Source organism: Anomaloglossus baeobatrachus, chromosome 4, assembly GCF_048569485.1.
Source record: "Anomaloglossus baeobatrachus isolate aAnoBae1 chromosome 4, aAnoBae1.hap1, whole genome shotgun sequence".
Lineage (NCBI taxonomy): Eukaryota > Metazoa > Chordata > Amphibia > Anura > Aromobatidae > Anomaloglossus > Anomaloglossus baeobatrachus.
This window is the reverse complement of record NC_134356.1, coordinates 473,280,694-473,300,608: the sequence shown is the minus strand read 5'-3', so window position 1 is coordinate 473,300,608 and position 19,915 is coordinate 473,280,694. Positions and strand designations below refer to the sequence as shown.

The following is a 19,915-nucleotide window of genomic DNA, read 5'->3' as shown; positions in this document are numbered from 1 at the left end:
GATAGCTCTCGCCCCCGTCGCTCGTGCGACATTTGGTGATTGCTGCCGTAGCAAATATTATCGCTACGGCAGCGTCACACGCACATACCTAGTCAGCGACATCGCTGTGACCTCTGAACAATCCCTCCCTTAAGGGGGAGGTGCGTTCGGCGTCATAGCAATGTCACTGCGGCATCAGTAGGCGGCTGGCCAATAGAAGCGGAGGGGCGGAGATGAGCGGAACGTAACATGCCGCCCACCTCCTTCCTTCTGCATTGCCGGTGGATGCAGGTAAGGAGATGTTCGGCACTCCCACGGTGTCACACATAGTAATGTGTGATGCCGCAAGAACAACGAACAACATCGTACTGGTGGCAGCAGCGATATTAAGGAAATGAACGACGTGTCAACGATCACCGTTTTGGAACGATTTTGCGATCGTTGATCGTTGCTCATTAGTGTTACACACTGCGGTGTCGCTACCGGCGCCGGATGTGCGTCCCTAACGACGTGACCCCGACGATATATCGGTAGCGATGTCGCAGCATGTAAAGTACCCTTTAGACTGACTACAATAAAAGGCCACTCTAAAATGTGCAGTTTTACAGTACTTGGAGAGTCTTGGAGGGTCAGAAAGCCAGTCAATATCTGTTGTGACCAACATTTGCCTGTCTGCCGTCTGCCCTGTAGAGTGAAAACTGTGATTCATCGGTGAAATGAAGACCTCTCCAATGAGCCACATGGCATCAAATGTGAGCATTTGCCTATTCAAGTTGATTATGACGATGAACTGCAGTAATATGGAGACCTTGATGAGGACGACGAGCAAGCAAATGAGCTTTCCTGGGATGGTTTCTCACAGTTTGTTCATAAATTCTTTAGTCGTGCAAACCGATTGTTGCAGCAGCTGTCCAAGTGGCTGGTCTCAGAGGATTTTGGAGGTGAAGATGATGGATGTTGAGGTTCTGGGCTTGTAAGGTTACATGTGGTCGGCGGTTGGGAGGTCAGTGGGGTGTACTGCCAAATTCTCTGAAATACATTTGGAGACAGCTTATAGTAGAGAAAGAAGCACTCTATTCATGGGCAACAGCTCTGGTGGATATTCCTGCTGTCAGCATGCCAATTGCACGCTCCCTCAAAATGTGCAACATCTGTGGCATTGTGCTGTGTGACAAAACTGCACATTTTAGAGTGGCCTTTTGTTGTGGCCAGCCTAAGGCACACCTGTGCATTAATCATGCTGTCTAATCAGCGTCTTCATATGCCACACCTGTGAAGTGGATGGATTATCTCAGCAAATTTGTGAAAAATATTTGAAAGATAAAGGCCTGTTGTGTACATAGAAAAAGTCTTTTAGTTCATGTAAAATAGGAGAAACAAAAGTGTTGCATTTCATTTTTGGGCAGTATATTTCTGGAAGAGAAACAGTAGATGGGTTGTCAGTGCTTCTAATGGAGATGCAATGGCGTATAATATAGTACTGTACTATGAAGCCATGTCCTTTGCAAGTACAGTGGAACCTTGGTTTAAGAGTAACTTGGTTTAAGAGCACTTTGCAAAACAAGCAAAGCTTTCTAAAACTTTGTAACTTGGTTTAAGAGGAATGATTTGCAATAAGAGCAAATACTCACAGTGCACACTTCCGGTTCTGTCTTTCACCGCGGTCTGACCCGCTCTAGAGGTAAATTTCTGTACAGATGTACTGTATACTGTACATCATTGTATAGTACAGTATATAGCATATATAGTACAGACCAAAAGTTTGGACACACCTCCTCATTCAAAGAGTTTTCTTTATTTTCATGACTTTGAAAATTGTAGATTCACATTGAAGGCATCAAAACTATGAATTAAAACATGTGGAATGAAATACTTAAAAAAGTGTGAAACTGAAAATATGTCTTATATTCTAGGTTCTTCAAAGTAGTCACCTTTTGCTTTCATTACTACTTTGCACACTCTTGGCATTCTCTTGATGAGCTTTAAGAGGTAGTCACCAGAAATGGTTTTCCAACAGTTTTGAAGGAGTTCCCAGAGACGCTTAGCACTTGTTACCCCACATTTAGCTTACGTCTGCCCTTATTTTGGGGAGAATAAATTTGGGGTCTGTTTTTTTGTGTATTGTATTAGAATAAAGGTTGTCATATTTATACATCATTTTTTCTCTATAGTGTGCCTCCCATACACCAACAATTCTATTGTAAGCTAACGTGCAGTTTAATTTGTTTTTTATTGTACAGTATTTTGCATTAGTTTACTGTAGTAATTTTATATGAATACAGCACATTATATTGTATTACTGTAATACGTTTGTATGAATACAGTAAATATTTTTGGGTTGTGGAATAAATTGTCTGTGTTTCAATTATTTCCTACGGGAAAATTTGCTTTGATATAAGAGTAACTTGGTTTAAGAGCTCACTCCCGGAACCAATTATGCTCGTAATCCAAGGTTCCACTGTAGTTACATCCTGATGAAAAAGTCTGAAGTATTGGAAACGTGTAGATAAATAAAACAAATCAAGTCTACTTTGTATCCTGGCGATTATTTCAGATCTCTATCAGCAGCGCAGATTCAAGCTTTTTAACCAGTGTGACTGCAACAATTGACAATTGACAATTTTAATCTGTATCCCTGTTGTGTGGTGCCCTGCACCTAATTGTCCTTTCTGGGATGAAACCCTATTGCACTTTTTGCTCCTTAGCTTTTTCCTGAATTTATTTGTAGACAAACTTAAAAATTATATTTTACAAAATTGTCTGTTGTAACTAATATAAAAATGTCAATAGTTTGCAGTAGTAAAAATTAAAAACTTTAAACAGTAGAGGATGACAACCCACAGAAATACTATTTTTCAAAATCTTCTAAGATAACATACGGTAGCTCAAAACTATGAAAAAATTAAATAGCTGGTTAAAAAAAAAAGTTATGAAAAACTTAAGGTGGCTTTACACGCTACGAGATCGCTAAAGCGATATCTTTGGGGTCACGAAATTTGTGACGCACATCCGATATTGTTGCGTGTGACACCTATGAGCGATTTTGAATCGTCGCAAAAACGTTCAAAATCGCTCATCGGTGACATGCCCCCCTCTTCCCAATTATCGTTGCTGCTGCAGTAACGATGTTGTTTGTCGTTCCGCCTCTGGAACGACAAACATCTCCTTACCTGCGTCCACCGGAAAAGGAGGAAGGAAGGACGTGGGCGGTATGTTCCGGCCACTCATCTCCACCCCTCCTTTTCTATTGGGTGGCGGTTCAGTGACGCTGCTGTGATGTTGCTGTGACGCTGAACGAACTGCCCCCTTAGAAAGGAGGCGGTTTGCCGGTCACAGCGATGTCGCAGAGCTGGTATGTGCGTATGATGCTGCCGTAGCGATAATGTTCGCTACGGCAGCGATCACCACATATCGGCCGTACGATGGGGGCGGGTGCTATCACGCTCGACATCGCTAGCATTGGCTAGCGATGTCGCAACGTGTAAAGTGGCCTTTAGTGTTTCCTGATCCTTTTTGGTATGTAATAACATGACTGATGGCTAGGAAAGTGAAGATGCCTTTGAAACTTGCTACAAACATTTGAAAGTACTATGCAAGTAATTCAAATAAAAAACAGTTCTTGATCGAAATATGCTGTCACATCTACTTTAATTCCAAATCTGCCAATATAATCTGAATACAAGAACATTACGTTATGATATAATTCATTAGAAAATAAATATGTTGAAATTGATGGAGGAAAACAAAGATACAGTGTTGTTAACAGCAAGATAGATTTATACTATTCTATAAATCAAGAAAATATCTAGGACATTTTGGAAAGGCAAAAATCAGATGTTGGCTTGGTTATTTCCTATATTTATATTTTAAACTACACATCACACAGATGTGACTTGACTATTACAAGCTACCTTTTCTTGTAAAATGAGAGTCAGAAAATACCTTTTGTGAATATTTTTTGGATAAGTTATATGTCATGACTATTGCTTGACTCTGACGGGGTTAAGTCAGGTGGGTGGGGTCTGTTCAGTCGTACCTCGCCACTTTAATATGGTGTGGACTCCTCAGAGATGCCGCCAGTAATAATTCCTGCTCTGCAGCATGCGCACTGGTTCCTGCGAGTTGCTCTAATCTGTCCCGCTACCCAGCTTTCCTCTCCCTAATCCCCATTCCCCCCATACTGTCTTTCCACCCTGTCTACCTAACCCTGGTCCTGTCCTGTGTCTCTGCCTCCATCCCCACCTTTGCACTTACGTGCTCTACCGGCCTCTGAACTCGGTAACATCCCCTGACTATGGCTCTGTTCCGCCTCGGCTCTTTATGTGACTTCTCGGCTTCTGACCCCCTTGCTTCCATTTGACTTCAGCTTGTTCATTCCCCTGTATTGATGTGACATCACAGTTTGACTTTGGCTTGTCTGACTACTCTTATTCTTTTGCTAGCGACCTCTGGTGGGCTTTTGTATTACTGCACTTAGGAGTTCAATCTCCACTAAGTGCCTGCGTGCCCTAGTGGAAGCTTGATGTTATAAATACCTAACATATCAAAGAAAATATATTATAAGTACCTGAAATAATTTGAGTGCTCTTTAAGTACAAAATATAAAGAGTAAGCAAACAATGTTGCACTGTGAATGCACTACACAATATAAAATTTGTGCCCTTGTCCACAAAAAAAGATATTTATGAACCACTATGCACTTTGGGAATGTTGCAGAAATGTACAAAGTGTGTATAAACAGACCATTTGTGCCTAACTGACCTCCCACTTGGCAAATGTTTTTACATTAATTAAGAATACAAGATTTATCATGTTAACATAGCAAGACTACAAGACTTTAATTCCTTAAAGATTAAAATGGAAACATCTTGTAAAAAGTCAAAACAGAAAATTTCTTGGAGCGCGATGGTGTTTATGGTGGCTGTGATGGTTGCTTTAAAGAATGGATCAACACTGCCAAGTTCAAAATATTAATAACATAGGCTGATTTGTCAACTCTTAAGTATTTCTGGAAGATCTGTGACACCATTCAGCATGAGTTCCTTAGTTACTTTACACAATGATGTCAAGTAGCGTTGATTGATATGTTTGGAAAATGGAAAGGTAGAATCGTTTTTTGTTCTAGAAATAAGATCTGACTAGGAAAGCAATAGGGGTGGACAGAGCTGAAGAATTTGCTGATTAATTGTTTCACTATACTTGGAAGACACATTATAGTTTGTCAAAAAGTGGGAGAAAAGCAATCAATCTTTTCTTAGGTAAAGCATTATAGGTATTATTTCATGTACTCTTTACATCACTAAATTTTAAATTAAATTCCTTATTCAATTTCCCACTAAGATTTATAATATTAGAGCTAAGTGAAAACATATGTACGCCATAATTCAACTTTTCGAATATATTCTTGGAAACACAACCTTACCGCTTTTTCACATGACACCTGCAGACTATTTTAGTAAAGACGCTTGGAATTTACTATTTTTGCCATTCTGTACATGTGCAATAAATGAATGTACACACCTGACACTCAAAAAACTCAAATTATGGACAGCACATCATTTCACACCAGTTGACATAGCAAAATGTTACACTCAGTGATGTCAAGATGATTGGATCCATATAAAATGGTGGCAACTGCTGAATTGTCTGCAAATCAGACTACAAAGAATCCTGTACTGCTCTAATACATTCTTTAGCAAACAACATAAACTTACAGAAACAGAATATTGCACCAATAATTCAAACATTTACTGTATTTTTTGGACTATAAAATACACTTTTTTCTCCAAATTTGGGAGGAAAGTGTAGGGTGCGATATATAGTCCGGATGTACTTGGGTCACTGTTGGGGTGTGGTGGTGACAGTGGAGTGTGTTACAGGAGGCAGGTTTCAGGCTGGTCACTGCAGAAAGCCGACAGCTCGGGCAAACATGTGTGTCCCCTATAAAAGAAAATGAATATTCACTGCTCCCCACCCCATAATCCCACCCACCTCTTAGCACTGAAGCTGGTGCTGAGAGGTGGACGGGATTATGGGCATGGGGAGCAGTGAATATTAATTTTCTTTAATACTAAACACATTAGTTGCCCCAGCTGACTCGGGCGATCATGTGTGTCCACTATTAAAAAAAATGAATATTCACTTCTCCCCATGCCCAGAATACCGTGCATGGGGAACAAAAAATATTCATTTTGGATTAGCCAGCAGCTGATGTTGGTGTGTAACTGGGGACACATGGCAATGACGTCATGTACTGCCCTGCTTACACACAGAAGTCAGTTGCTGACATCAGAAAAGGACGCATATCACGCTAGGTATGGAGACATACCAAGCGAGTGGCAGAAGGTAAGGGAAGAGGACCCCTGCATCTAGTAAAGGGGGAGATGGTGACCCCTGACCAAACCTGCAGCTAGTCCCTGGGGTGCCCTCACCACCCTAGATAGGTCCGCACCTATGCGCTGAGCCGAATACCAGACCCTAAGTAGCCCTAGTGCTGGACCCTAAATGGTTTAATTTCTTAAAAAAAGTCAGGATTATTGTTGTGGCATGTGTGGTTGTTAAATTGGAATAGTAAAACAGTTGCCAAACCTTAACCTTTTTTTGTATTTTATTGATCATTTATATTTTTTCCTAATTTTGTTTAATTATCCTCTTAGTCTTAAGACGAAAAAAGTTCTGTAACCTGAAAATGCTATGTTGCTTAGTAGCTACATGTAATTAATGTCCAGAAATGAACATGAGTCAATGGCATGCAATATTGTCCATGGCGTATACAGTTCCTAAAGACATTAAGGTGTGCACATTTTTGAAATTTGAACATAATTGACAGGGCAAAAAATAGCTAGGAACTTTGACGCCACAAAAGTCAGCAACAACAACAGGGTGGCATATATGGATGTAATATTGGACCATTTTAACAAAAAGAGTGTCAATTTTTTTTTTTTACAGGATGCACACTTTGTGATGTAGATAGCTGTATTTAAAGTTCTGGAATGTGGAGATTTTTCTTTTATCTTATTTTATTTTTTTTATTTTTAATAAAAGCGTTTACAAAAAAAATGGGAAAGAAATGCAAATTAGATAGCTTGTGCCTTTCCTGTGTGAAAAGTCAGGGAAAACTTTCTCTGACACACAAGCTTTGGTTTCAGTATTTCTCTTTAGTAGCAAAACTAGAAGAGAAAGGTAGAAAACTGCCCTTTTTGATTGCAGTATGTAAAAAATGAAACAAAAATTGTTATTAAGATGTTGCATTGCAGCATATCACAGATCAATCAATTCACAGTCACACTGACTCTGCAGATCCTGCACCTCTCTATTACTTGAATCTTTGTGTTAATATTTACAGACTGAGACTACCACTCCCATTTTCAATGTATGTCAGCCCTGCAGTAGTATACCATAATCATATTTAAGCATTTGTATATCTGTGATCTCTGATCTGAGTCCTGAGCCCTAGGTTAAAAAAATGCTAAAACTATTGCTGTTTTCCCAGTTCTCATCTTTTACAGTCCCTGTGATAGTACAAAGTTATTGGATCTAGACCATGGGAAGTGATAGCTGCAAAGGCATTATCGGGAATCTTGCATGGTGGCGTCTAACATCATTAGCCTGCGCTATAGCTGAGGCAAGGTCCAACAATGTGTGAAATGGCGCTAAGTATTTATTTTTATTTTTTGCAATCTGCTCAAATCATATTTTGTTTGAATTTGCTGACACCTGTGAATTTCAGGAAATTTAATAATGAAGTTGATTGATGACAGATTGATCAGCTCATCTCTCTTTTCAACCACATATCACACTATAGTTTTCTATGGGTCAATTTTAATAGACACAGAGTCAAATATAACAAAGTGTTTATGCCAAAAAACTGATGTAAAACACTTTGAATATTTATAAATATTTTTGGAGTTGTATAAAATTCTACAACTTTTGGCATTTTCATACAAGTTTCAAGTAGTTCCGCCAAAAAAACCCTATACTTACCTCCTGCACTGCATACTTATCTCCTTGAGGCCTGTGTCCCCTTGGCAGTCATGTTACATGACTCATGTGACATTGGCGAGGTGCTCACATCACTAGATATGAGTGAACCTGAAGTTCGAGGTTCAAAGTTTGGGTTCCGAAACGGACTACCAAATAAAATGTTCGGGTTCGAAGTTTGAGCGAGTTACGAATTCAAACCATCCAAGCAAGCAGCGCTGTGCTCGGGTATGATTAATGCTCAGCTCTGTGCAAGCTGTTAGCAGTGTTTCAACAGCTCGCATTTGGGGTAAAATTAGCATGATCAGATGTACACACACACAAAAAAAAAATTGGAAAAACACCGCCCACCCTCCCCCGGAAGTGTTCTGCTTATGGCTAGCTGCATTCGGTCGGAGACACAAACTGCCCGATTACTGATTTCCATTGAGGTTTGTATCAAGTCAGGGTCAAAAACCAAACCTTACCTAAGGTTTGAATGTACCTGGAGAACCGAACTTCCAAAGGTTCACTCATCTCTACATATGACAAACAATTGGAGGGGAAAATTTGGCTATAACATTCAGTCTTCCATAAGAATCCACTATGCAGCAAATCGGCAACAGCAGATAGGATGCAGCTTTGATGTGACATTCTTTTTAGGGGCTCGGGGATGAAAATATGTTTTTTTATTATTTTTTTTAGGATACACTATGGTGGTATTCAGAATGGGTAGTTTAGTGGGGGAGAAGCACTTTAGGAAGAGTAGATTAAGCACAAATGATCTTAATATATTAAGGGCTTTCAATGCCAAAAACATATTGGACAATTTTTGGATGAGCTGATTTGGGCTATACACTGATTTTACAAAGGAAGCAATGAAAACATTTTTATTGAAATTCTTTCAGTCATCCTTTTTGTGACCATAAGCAATACCTATCCAATAAAGAATAAATGATCAATCACAGTCTAGCTGTGAGATTTATGTTATACTTACATAAACATCCAGTATTTCATTTGTTGGTCCCTCTGCTAGAAATGATTCACCTGCAGTGCTTGATATTTCATTTGGTCGCTTATATGTGAACATCGTGCCTCCACCTTCATATTTTCCAGGTCTGTCAATTGCCCAATTCCCATTGATGATTGATCTGCCAGATCGACTGCGGAGAGCTAGGAGAAAAAGATATAAAAATAATATTACACTGTGAGAAACATAGAACTGTATTAAACTGGAATCTCCCTACAAAGCATTAGAATATCTTGTTGAGGGGTTTTTAATACATACCTCAATAAAACATTATTAAACATCTAAAAGAACAGTAATAATGGCCAGAGATGAAATAAAGTATTCAATATCAATCACATTATAATCCGAAAGTGAAAAATTGTGAGATACTATATGACTGCATAGTTTACAAAAAAAAATAAAATTAGATTCAGTTGTCTACTGCCAGTGCCAAATAACATTCACTGCAATTTAGAAATCATTGTAGCTTCAAGGGATTGGCCGAAGATCAACACAAGTGTCTGTGGGTCAACTGAGCATCAAACTTATTGCACGAGATAGGCTTTAGAGTATATTCAAACAATATGGGAGGGACTGCTGGAGATTGCCGAGCACAGTATTTACAAATCTCCAACAGCCCTATAAAGTCTATAAATTATACTCTAGATAAATAATACTTGACAATCTTGGGCCCAGTCTAATACCCATTCCCTGCCCCCAATTTGTTGGAATTAATCCAAAAAAACAGTGCCCAAAGCAGCAAGATTATAGAAAGACAGTATTAACTTTGCCACCAGAGACAATCTTTACCTAACCCGACTTTTCAACTCTGTTATGTGTCATTTACGTGGTAGGAAATCTGGAAAGTCAAGACTGTGGACAAAAAGCGCAATAGGGCATTACTAGAGAATAACAAAGATATTAATTAATAAGGTGAACTCACCTATAAGGGTTGTGAAAGTCACAACTCCTATATTAACGTGGTAGGTGAAGTAGCTGCAGCCCCAAAGTAGTCAAAGTAGATATTTGGACGACACTGGGTGTCATGCCGCGCTTATCACCAATTCAAGTCCGGAATAAATTAATCCATGTCTTTATTTAATTAGCTAAGTACAGGTCTATGCATTTCGGAGGTCGCAGCCCCCTTCCTCAGGACATATAGCAGTGACAAGGATAATTATTAAGCGCAGCGTGACACCCGGTTTCCTCCACATATCTACTGTGGTAAGAAATCTGGAATGCTTCTATATATCTCAGTGATTGTGAGATTTTTCATTTATTTAAAAAAAAAATAGGAAATTTGGCAAAAATGTTAAAAATTTCTTAACTTTTAAACCTTTAATTTTCATGTCAAAATTCACATTCTGGAGAATACAGATATTTTTCTCTGCATTTATTCAGCATAATGGTGGTCAGCTGTGGCAACATCTTGCTGAATACTGGAGAGTTGGCAAAAGGTATAGTTAAAAAAGAATGCCCTTGCTGCTGCCTGCCCACTTTCTGGTCCTTCACACCTACATCGTTCAGCATCTCCAGCTGGAGTGTTCAGTTCAGGCCAGGGATTCCAACCACTAGCAGGCCCTTGAGTTCACAATATATGTTATGGGACTTACTCGCAGCAGGAAGAGCTGGTCTAGTGAACAACAGGCCAAAGATATGACGCAGGATGGAGATTCATGGGAACTACTCAGAGTGGGAAGCCCTGGTCTAGGTGAACACCAAGCCAAAGATTCGACACGACAGAAGTACAGAGGACTGGACAGCAGACAGGGAGCAGCAGGAAGGTGAGCGGTGAGTTTAATTTTTTTTATTTTTCATGTCACCCATGCTGCTCCCTGCTGACTGTCCAATCTTCCATACCTCCGTCATACTGCTTATATAAAAGTGCACCACTATTGCAGGCCTTACTGCAACCTTCTAAACGTTGTATACTATATCCAAAAATAGGAAAATACAGGGCAGCACTCCAGCTTTTTGGTGAGAAAATTGCTTTAATGAGCTTAGTGGCGACGTTTCAGTTCCAGAAAATCTTTTTCAAGCAGTGGTGTCTATATCCACAGGATACACTTGTGTCCAAACATTTGCATACCCATGGTAGATTTTTTGCTTTCTTGGCCTTTTAACAAAGAATATAAATAATAACTTTTTTTCCACTCATGGTTAGTGGTTGGGTGAAGCCATTTATTGTCAAACTACTGTTTTCTCTTTTTAAATCATATTGACAACCAAAAACATCCAAATATCCCTGATCAAAAGTTCACATACCCAGTTCTTAATATCGTGTATTGCCCCCTCTAACATCAATGACAGCTTGAAGTCTTTTGTGGTAGTTGTGGCTGAGGCTCTATTTTCTCACATGGTAAAGCTGCCCATTCATCTTGGCAAAAAGCCTGCAGTTCCTGTAAATTTCTAGGCTTTCTTGCATGAACTGCGCGCTTGAGAGACCATAAAGGCTTCGCTCTCCGCAGGTTAATTGCCGGTTTCCCTGAAGCTTCTCCCCGACCTAGGGTCCGTGTACCCCACCATGCCTTTTGGTCCCGGACCGGTGTTAGGACCAGGCTGCTGACCGTTCTCTTTCACAGGTCCAAGCACCTTGCCTCAATCCCCTGCAACCGAGGGTCCGACTCCTCTAGGTCCAGACCACCATCTGCAACCTAGATAGCTTCTCCTGGGAGCCACTACTCCCAACCTCCTCCACTGTACTCCGCTTGCTTACTACACTACACTCCTCACCTCCCCTTTTCATGACCCCTAGGTGGGCGACCCTAGTCCGCTCAAGCCGCCCACTGGTGTGTCTGGTGGGTGTGGTGCAGGGTGTTTTTAGGATTTGATTTGCTGTTGGAGGCAACACTGTAAGATGGGGACCCAGAACCATGAGGGATTTGAATACTGTACTAAAGAGAGAGAGCGTGTAGTACCCTGTGATGAACTGATAGTCCAGGGGCATTACAATTTTATATATATATATATATATATATATATATATATATATATATATATATATATATATATATATATATATATATTTATTTATTTATATGGAACAGACAAAAGCTGGTAGTTTGGAGGGAATGAGAGACCTGCCAGGTTCCCTTTAAACTCTCCCTTTTCTCGTCTTACTTTTCACATTCAAGGTTCAGTATTCTTTCATATTAGAGGTGAAAATAGTAAACATTATTACTGCTTGGAAAAAAGGATTGTAATAAATTGTTTGGAGAAGAAAAAATACTAAAAGCAGCTTAACCACATAAATAATATATGTTATTGAGTCCAGGAGGCAGATTCCTATATGTCATTGAGAAATGTTGCTAATTAACATTGAATATCCACTTTCTTGCCACACCAATACTACGCCATTTACATTAGTCAGTGACGGTTAACTGTAATATAAGAGCTGATAATCTGTGTGTGTATTTCTTTACACAATTTATTTATGTATTTCCTTTAATCATGTACCCTAAAATCTACAGCAGACATAATATTATTCATATATCTAATAAACACTCCATATCCTGTTTATAGACGATAGTTGATATGTATTTGTTATCCAGCCATCTCTTATCTTGTGATGGGAATGTGTCTCAGTACAGCATTCTCAGCCCTGGTAATGTGATTTTTATGTAACTCTCTCACATAATTTTCGCCAAGTAATAGGAGCATTTATTGTATCAACTGAACACTTTTTTTTTTTATAAAGTGAGACCAGAAAACAACTAGAGGATCTGATGATACTCCATAAGGGAACTTTAGAAAGATGTCTGGATAATTTGCGATCTTATCGTGGTAGCATAAAATAGGAAGAAACCAGAGTATGTGGGAAAGAGCATTGTGCCTATTTTACTAACTGCACCATTCTGTAGAGATGGACAGCTGAAAAGTATGGGATTTCATTTCACTTTTCAGCCATTTGTTCCTAGATGTCAATAAAGTGTATCCTTCACCAGACTCTACCATCTTTGGGACTGATAAAAAAAGAAAAAAAAAAACGTGCTGTATTTCATTCTGTCTTCATGCTTTACTTTTAGTAAGAACTTTAAAATAAGTTATCACATGAAGACAAATCTTGTCCATATATCCCACTGTGGCACATAGTTGTCATAGATGATGGTCTATTTGTCAAAACAGAGAGCCAATCTGACTAATCTGGCCCATTCATGTAAAATATGGACTGCTATTCACTTCAAAGACTGTTATGTCATTGAGGCACATTTCCATTTAATGATTAGTTTGCATCATTTGACTAGAAGAACCAATTACTGACCCTAAAGGGCACTTTACACGCTGCGATATCGCTATCGATATCGCTAGCAAGCGTACCCGCCCCTGTCGGTTGTGCGTCATGGGCAAATCGCTGCCCGTGGCGCACATCATAACTTACACGGATTTACTTTCCCTGCAACGTTGCTGTGGCCGGCGAACCGCCTCCTTTCAAAGGGGGCAGTTCATGTGGTGTCACAGCGACATCACACGACAGCCATCCAATAGAAGTGGAGGGGCGGAGATGAGCGGGCGGAATATCCCGCCCACCTCCTTCCTTCCGCATTGCCGGTGGATGCAGGTAAGGAGATGTTCGTCGTTCCTGTGGTGTCACACATAGCGATGTGTGATTCCGCAGGAACGACGAACAACCAGCGGCATGCACACCAACAATATTATGAAAAGGAGCGACGTGTCAATGATCAACGATCTTTGACGTTTTTGCGATCGTTGATCATCGCTCCTAGCTGTCACACGCTGCGATGTTGCTAACCACGCCGGATGTGCGTCACAAACACCGTGACCCTGACGATATATCATTTGCGATGTCACAGTATGTAAAGCACCCTTTAGGCTGGAGTCCTTCTTGCGTGGGGATTGTATGGAAATCCTCAGACCAGTTGGTGGCTCTCTTGACAGGAGCGGGTTGCTGCATAGAAATACATGGCATGAAGCTGGCATGCTCCTGTCAGGAGAGCCGCTGGCCGGTTTGGGTCGATGTGATGCGATGCGATGCAATGCGATGCGATGCGATGCAATGCAATGCAATGCGATGCGATGCGATGCGATGCAATGCGATGCGATGCAATGCAATGCAATGCAATGAGATGCGATGCAATGCGATGCGATGCGATGCGATGCGATGCGACTCTCGCGCAAGTCACACACTCACTGTTACTCCAGCCTTACAGTGATATCACAATAAAAACATCATCACACAGCAATAATTAAAAATGTATGTGAGATGGTATACAGAATATAGTCAAGACTACTCTACAGTGTCTCTACTACAAGCTACCTTTACATTGAAAGTATATATCATAGCAACTGAAATTACAATTCGATTACACTGAAAGTAAGCATATCATAGCAATTTTGAAAACTGGCTCACTGCAGATTGAACATATTGTTTTTTTTGCTTATGGATCAGCAACATGCTACACAGCACCATTACAGACATAGTCACCATTCACATTCCCTATAAGTATGTGTTTGGAGTGTGGGATGAAACTGAGGGACCCAAAAGAAGCCCACAAAAACATGAGGAGAGCATACAAATTATGCAGATGTCCTTGATGAAAATTGAACACAGAGCCAAATCCTGCAAATCAATTTGGTGTCCAATGTAGCTGCCTTTGAACTAGGGTGTTTTGGGTCCTCAAGAGAAAATTATTCATCATTTTTCTATATAAAACATATATACATTTTCATTGGGTTTTTTATACAGAAAAAATATAAACAATAAAATGCAATTAACTATTTATGAACCAACTCTTAGGAGATTGACCTTAGTTTAAATTATTAGCTCCATAAGTTGTTTTCTACTAGACCTTTGGGGTCCATTACTGTGTCTAGGTCTAGACCAGTGTTCCTCAACGCCAGTCCCTTAAGAGCCACCAACAGATCATGTTTGCAGTATTTCCTTAGTATTGTTCAAGTGAAAATTCCTTCCCCTGTGCAATATTAGGGAAATCCTGAAAACATGATCTGTTGGTGGCTCTTGAGGGACTGGAGTTGGTCTACCAGAGATTCCTATGGTACTCTGATGGGCCATTGTGAACATGAATGTAAAAATATAAAAACATATAATAAGAATAATCTGTATTTCTATAGTGCCAACATATTCCACAGTGATTTACAATTCAGAGGTTCATATACAAGCAGATAACGGTTATAGAAAATACAATAAGTATGAGCAAAAATAAAGACAACTCTGCTTGTGAAAGCTTCCAATCTACAATGGGGGACAGGGTACAGGGCTTATTTACAATGACAATGCAGCCATCTCAAAGAAATGGGGGATAGATAAAGGATGCATGAACCAGTCATCAACCAATCTTGTGATGCTTTAGGGTGTGGTGCAGTTTGACAGAGTTATGTTCTGAAAAGTAGTGGAGGGACTCTATGTGAATTGAATTCGATTAGGGAGTGTAATAGGCCACCCTAAAAATTTGTGTTTTTAAGGAGCATCTGATAGCTAAGTTGTGGTTCATCCTAGTTACTTTGGGTAGAGCATTCCAGGGGATTGGTGCAGCTCAGGAGAAGTCTTGGAACCGGGAGTGGGAGATTTGGATTAGTATGGATAATAGTCAAAATAAGCTATTTAGAAAAGTCTAGGCTGGCTGCCTCAAATTAAGTCTGTAGATACTATATACAAAATATTAATATACGCATAATTAGTAATACTCTAAAAGTGCTATTAAATTGTCAAAACTCATCTTTAACGCATTAAATATACATTGTATTAAAATGCATTTATTTATAAAATATTCTATTATACTTCTTAAAGTGTGCATTTCAGATCACATAATTAAGGTTTTATGTACTTACCAAAATAATGTTGAATTGAAAAGGCTTTATGTTGTTTTGAATAGATTCAGGTATGTGGTAATTATATTAACTTACACAGATTTAATGTAACCTAGTATTATACAATTAAAGAGGAATTATAAAGTGACACCTGCCCCAGGTGTTAAGAAAAGGGCAAATTGCCAAATGCAGAGCACCTTCAACATCTGGCACATTTAGTGGTAATACTGAAGCGCATATTATTACGCCTTCACTCCTCTTTGAAATGTTACTGTAACTGATGTTTAATTAGGCAAATGAAGACTGGAACATAGGCAACAAGTACATTAGAGACTTCTTTAATCTCTTATGTAGTTACTGAAAGTACTCTTCTCACAATGTGATTATGTAAATAGCAACTTAGCCATAAACAGTTTTAGAAAATTAATATTAATGAACATGATATATAATACAAACAAATTTACACATATTTTCCACATTTACATTTAAGAGTCAAGGAGAGTGTGAATGCATAGAAAAAAACTCACAAAATATTTCCATAGTTCAGTCCCTTTTGCCAGTGGCCTTCCTGATTTAGCTAAACACATTTTTGTACACAATGTCCACTACACACAGTGACTCAAAAGGGGGCGATCTTTTAAAAATTATTACTACAGGCGATGGCTTAGGCTGGTTTCACATTGCATTTTTACCTACGTTCTGTGGTCCTGTCAGAGCTTCTGTCCGCACTCCCATCCCCCGCAAAATGGGTTTTGGACATATGAGCTGACGTGGCCATTGACTGTAATGGAATAGACGGAGGATGGAGTCAGCGTGTGCTTTCTCTTGCACCATTTTTGGGTGCATACGCTTTCTGCAGGAATACACCCAGATGCAGTCTATTACGCCTGGTGTCCACCTGCAAAAAGTGTATATACCCAAAAATGATGCAAGACAGAAACATGTTGACTCCGTCTGCTCCATTATAGTCAATGGCCCTGTCGGTGCATGCGTCTGAAACTTGTGCTGCGAGGAAGGGGGTTCGGACGGAAGCTCCGATGGGACCACTAATTGAAGGTAAAAACACAATGTGAAGGAGCTCTTATGCCTTAAAAGTAGATGTAGAATAATTTCATTTTTACCCACAATGGCCAAAAGGTCACAAATACAGATGAGAGGAATAGGCACAAATCAAATTCTCCTGTTTGTCTGTTGTTTCTCAAAAAATTTGATTAAATGAGAATTTCAGTGGAGAATTTAATGTCCCATATTAAAGTTTTGGGATCTCTTTAAACCCTTCAACAAATCAATCACAATATTTAGTAATGATGAGTAGCATAGGGGCTGGGGAGGTGAGTATAAGAGGGTTTTTTTTTTAACATTTTTGTGGCTTTTTAGGGTTCATAAAAATGGCCACTATTTTGTTGAATCCATGGAGAGAGGAGGTAAAAAAATACACATTTTGACAAATGCAAAATTTTGTAAAATTCGAGTAGACTTCAATTTCATATGACTGTACTTGGAAGAAGCTCAGGTGAAACGTACGTCGGGCGTTTGATAAGGTAATATATAGTGTCATAGCGTTACATTTCATTATAGGTTTTTTAATTATTTTTTCCAGCTTTACATTCACCTTTTGACTAATAGGATTATGTTACCTGCTTTACACTATTACCTCCATTATTATTTAGTCTCTTGTGAACATTTTATCTGGTTAAGGCTGTTTGCACTGCAATGTATATTGTACACTTATTTAACTATTTAGACCTTATTATGTCACACATTTCTATTTAATGTGTAGTGGTCAAATTTGTTTATGTTTACATCATTGGGAAGAAAAAGAGAATTTTTTTTTTCCTATTCACAATTTAATAATTTTTATGTTGAACATGTTTTTTGGTTTTTTTTAAACATCTTTTTATTAAATTTTAACCGAATTTCTTTTACAATCTGCTCTTATACAAAGAGCATTTTATTGATGACATTATAATCAAAACAGTCCCGCCCACCCCTCCCCCCGCTCTGCGTGCGACCAGAAGCAACTTAAAATGGTAACTTATGTAATTGGTATGTGTCCATTGAGCAGTTCAAAAAGGTACCAAGAGGTCTGTCCAAACTGAGATTTAAGTCTATCCTTAAGCACTGTAGCCAAGTTAGGTATAAATAAAGACCATGTTTCAAAGAAACGCTTAGTCAACTTCTCCTTATTCGACAGTGCATCCAGCCAGTCCATTTTGAATATGAACATTACTTTTGTTTGGATAAACGCTAGAGAGGGTGCTTCAGGATTTACCCAGAGATGTAGGATACTTTTCCTAGTGGCCGAGGCCCAAATAGTTAACATTGCCCTGGTACCTCTCGGAAGACTTTGTTGAGCCTCCTCCAACATGTTAAAAATCGCCCACTGTGGTGTCAGAGCAAACTGAATATTGTATGTGTTTTGTAAGACTGAGTGAACGCTTCTCCATACTCCCTGTATCTGAACACAGTCCCATAAGTGGTGAAACAGGTCAGTGTCTCTTATGCCACATTTAGAACAAGAGTATAAGGCATTTGTGTCCATTTTTGATTGAATTTTTGGAGTAATATATGCTCTATGTAGAATCATCAAGGCCATATCTGTGTAGCTACTGGACGACATAAATTTACGTTGCAACAGCGTGGCTTGTAAAAAATCCTTTACCTCGAACTCTGGCATGTCTACCTTCCATTTTGCTGGACCTGTTGTTTTCCCCTCCCATGTCCAAACTGTACGCAACATTGAATAAACCTTACTAGTCGAGGACGCCTGGCTTCTTGCCCTCCTAAGAAAGTTATCCACATTTCCTCCAAGATCTCCCTTTGGCTTGTCAACAAGATATTTTTGTGCCAAGCTACGCGCCTGAAGAAAAAGAAAAGGCTGACCCACAAAAGCTGGAAATCGGTGTGCCGCCTTCTCGTAAGAAAGCAACGACCAATCAGGCTCCATTAGATCTGCAGCATAAGCACAACCCTGCATTGACAATGTTTCATAAATCCTCGGAGGGCGACCCTGGAGGAATCTCAGATTTCCAAAAAAGGGTCGAAATGGGGAACTTGAAGTGTTAATTTTACCAAGTTTCCTCACCTTCCTCCACGTTAGTATAGTATGCCATAGTGTTGGATGATCCCTAACCTCACTCGGTATTTCCTCGTTCCCTAAATGCAGCAATGCTGTTAACGAGACTTGTGAACATAGCTGTTGTTCCAATTGTACATTGGCAAAGTGAGATACTCCTCGCACCCAGTCCACCACATATCTAAAATTTGCTGCTAGATTATATCTGCCCAGATCTGGAAGATTTATGCCCCCTGCCCCTTTTGGTAATTGAAGCTTGATTAAGCTGATCCTAGTACGCCCCTTGTGCCCCCAAATTAATTTTCCAAAGGATGAATTTAGTAGCTTATTATCTGATTTGCGTAGAAGCAACGGGAGAGTCTGAAATAAGAACATTATTTTGGGGAATGCTACCATTTTAATTAAGTGACATCGACCCGAAAAGGATATTTTCAGATGTTTCCAAGATTGGAGTAGATGTATTAATGAATTTATAAGAGGCTTATAATTAATTTGATATAGTAACAAGGGGTTTGCTGGGAGCTGAATCCTCAAATATTTAATGGACCTGGTACACCACTGGAAGGGAAATAAGTTGTTATCAATTTTACCCGATTTGTACATTGCCAATGCCTCAATTTTTTTGTAATTTACCCTGAAGCCTGAGGCCTTTCCAAAATTATTCAATGTGTTCATTATCTCTGGAATCGCTTGAGAGGGATTGGCAATAAACAATAAAATATCATCGGCAAAAGCCAAAAGTTTAATTGTTGTCCCACCGACTCTCATGCCCTGAAATATTGCTAAATTATGTAGGGTCCTCAACATTGGGTCCAGAGCCAAATTAAACAATAAAGGTGACAAGGGACACCCCTGCCTCGTTCCCCTCTGTACCTCAAATGGCTCAGAGAATGTATTATTTATAGATAGTCTGGATTTGGGGTCTGTGTATATCATCTTGACTGCTTCGCAAAACCAGGATCCCACCTGGCGACATGACAAAAGATTATGTAAATAGGCCCAAGAGACCCTGTCAAAGGCCTTGTCCGCATCAAGGCTAACTACTATATGTTTGGTACATCCATGCTTCCTGCTATAAGAGATAGCCCCAATAGCCGTCCTGATGT

General features: G+C 39.5%; 1 protein-coding gene across 2 annotated transcripts in view; it reads right to left on the bottom strand.

Annotated features, from left to right (window-relative positions):
• The window catches only part of THSD4 (thrombospondin type 1 domain containing 4), a 1,079,410-nt gene that overhangs the window by 114,975 nt on the left and 944,520 nt on the right, over window positions 1-19,915 (bottom strand). For both annotated transcript variants that reach the window (XM_075345712.1, XM_075345713.1), the window contains one exon: window positions 8,936-9,111. In XM_075345712.1, coding sequence (XP_075201827.1) covers window positions 8,936-9,111 — 176 coding nt within the window. The remainder of the gene's footprint in view (window positions 1-8,935; window positions 9,112-19,915) is intronic.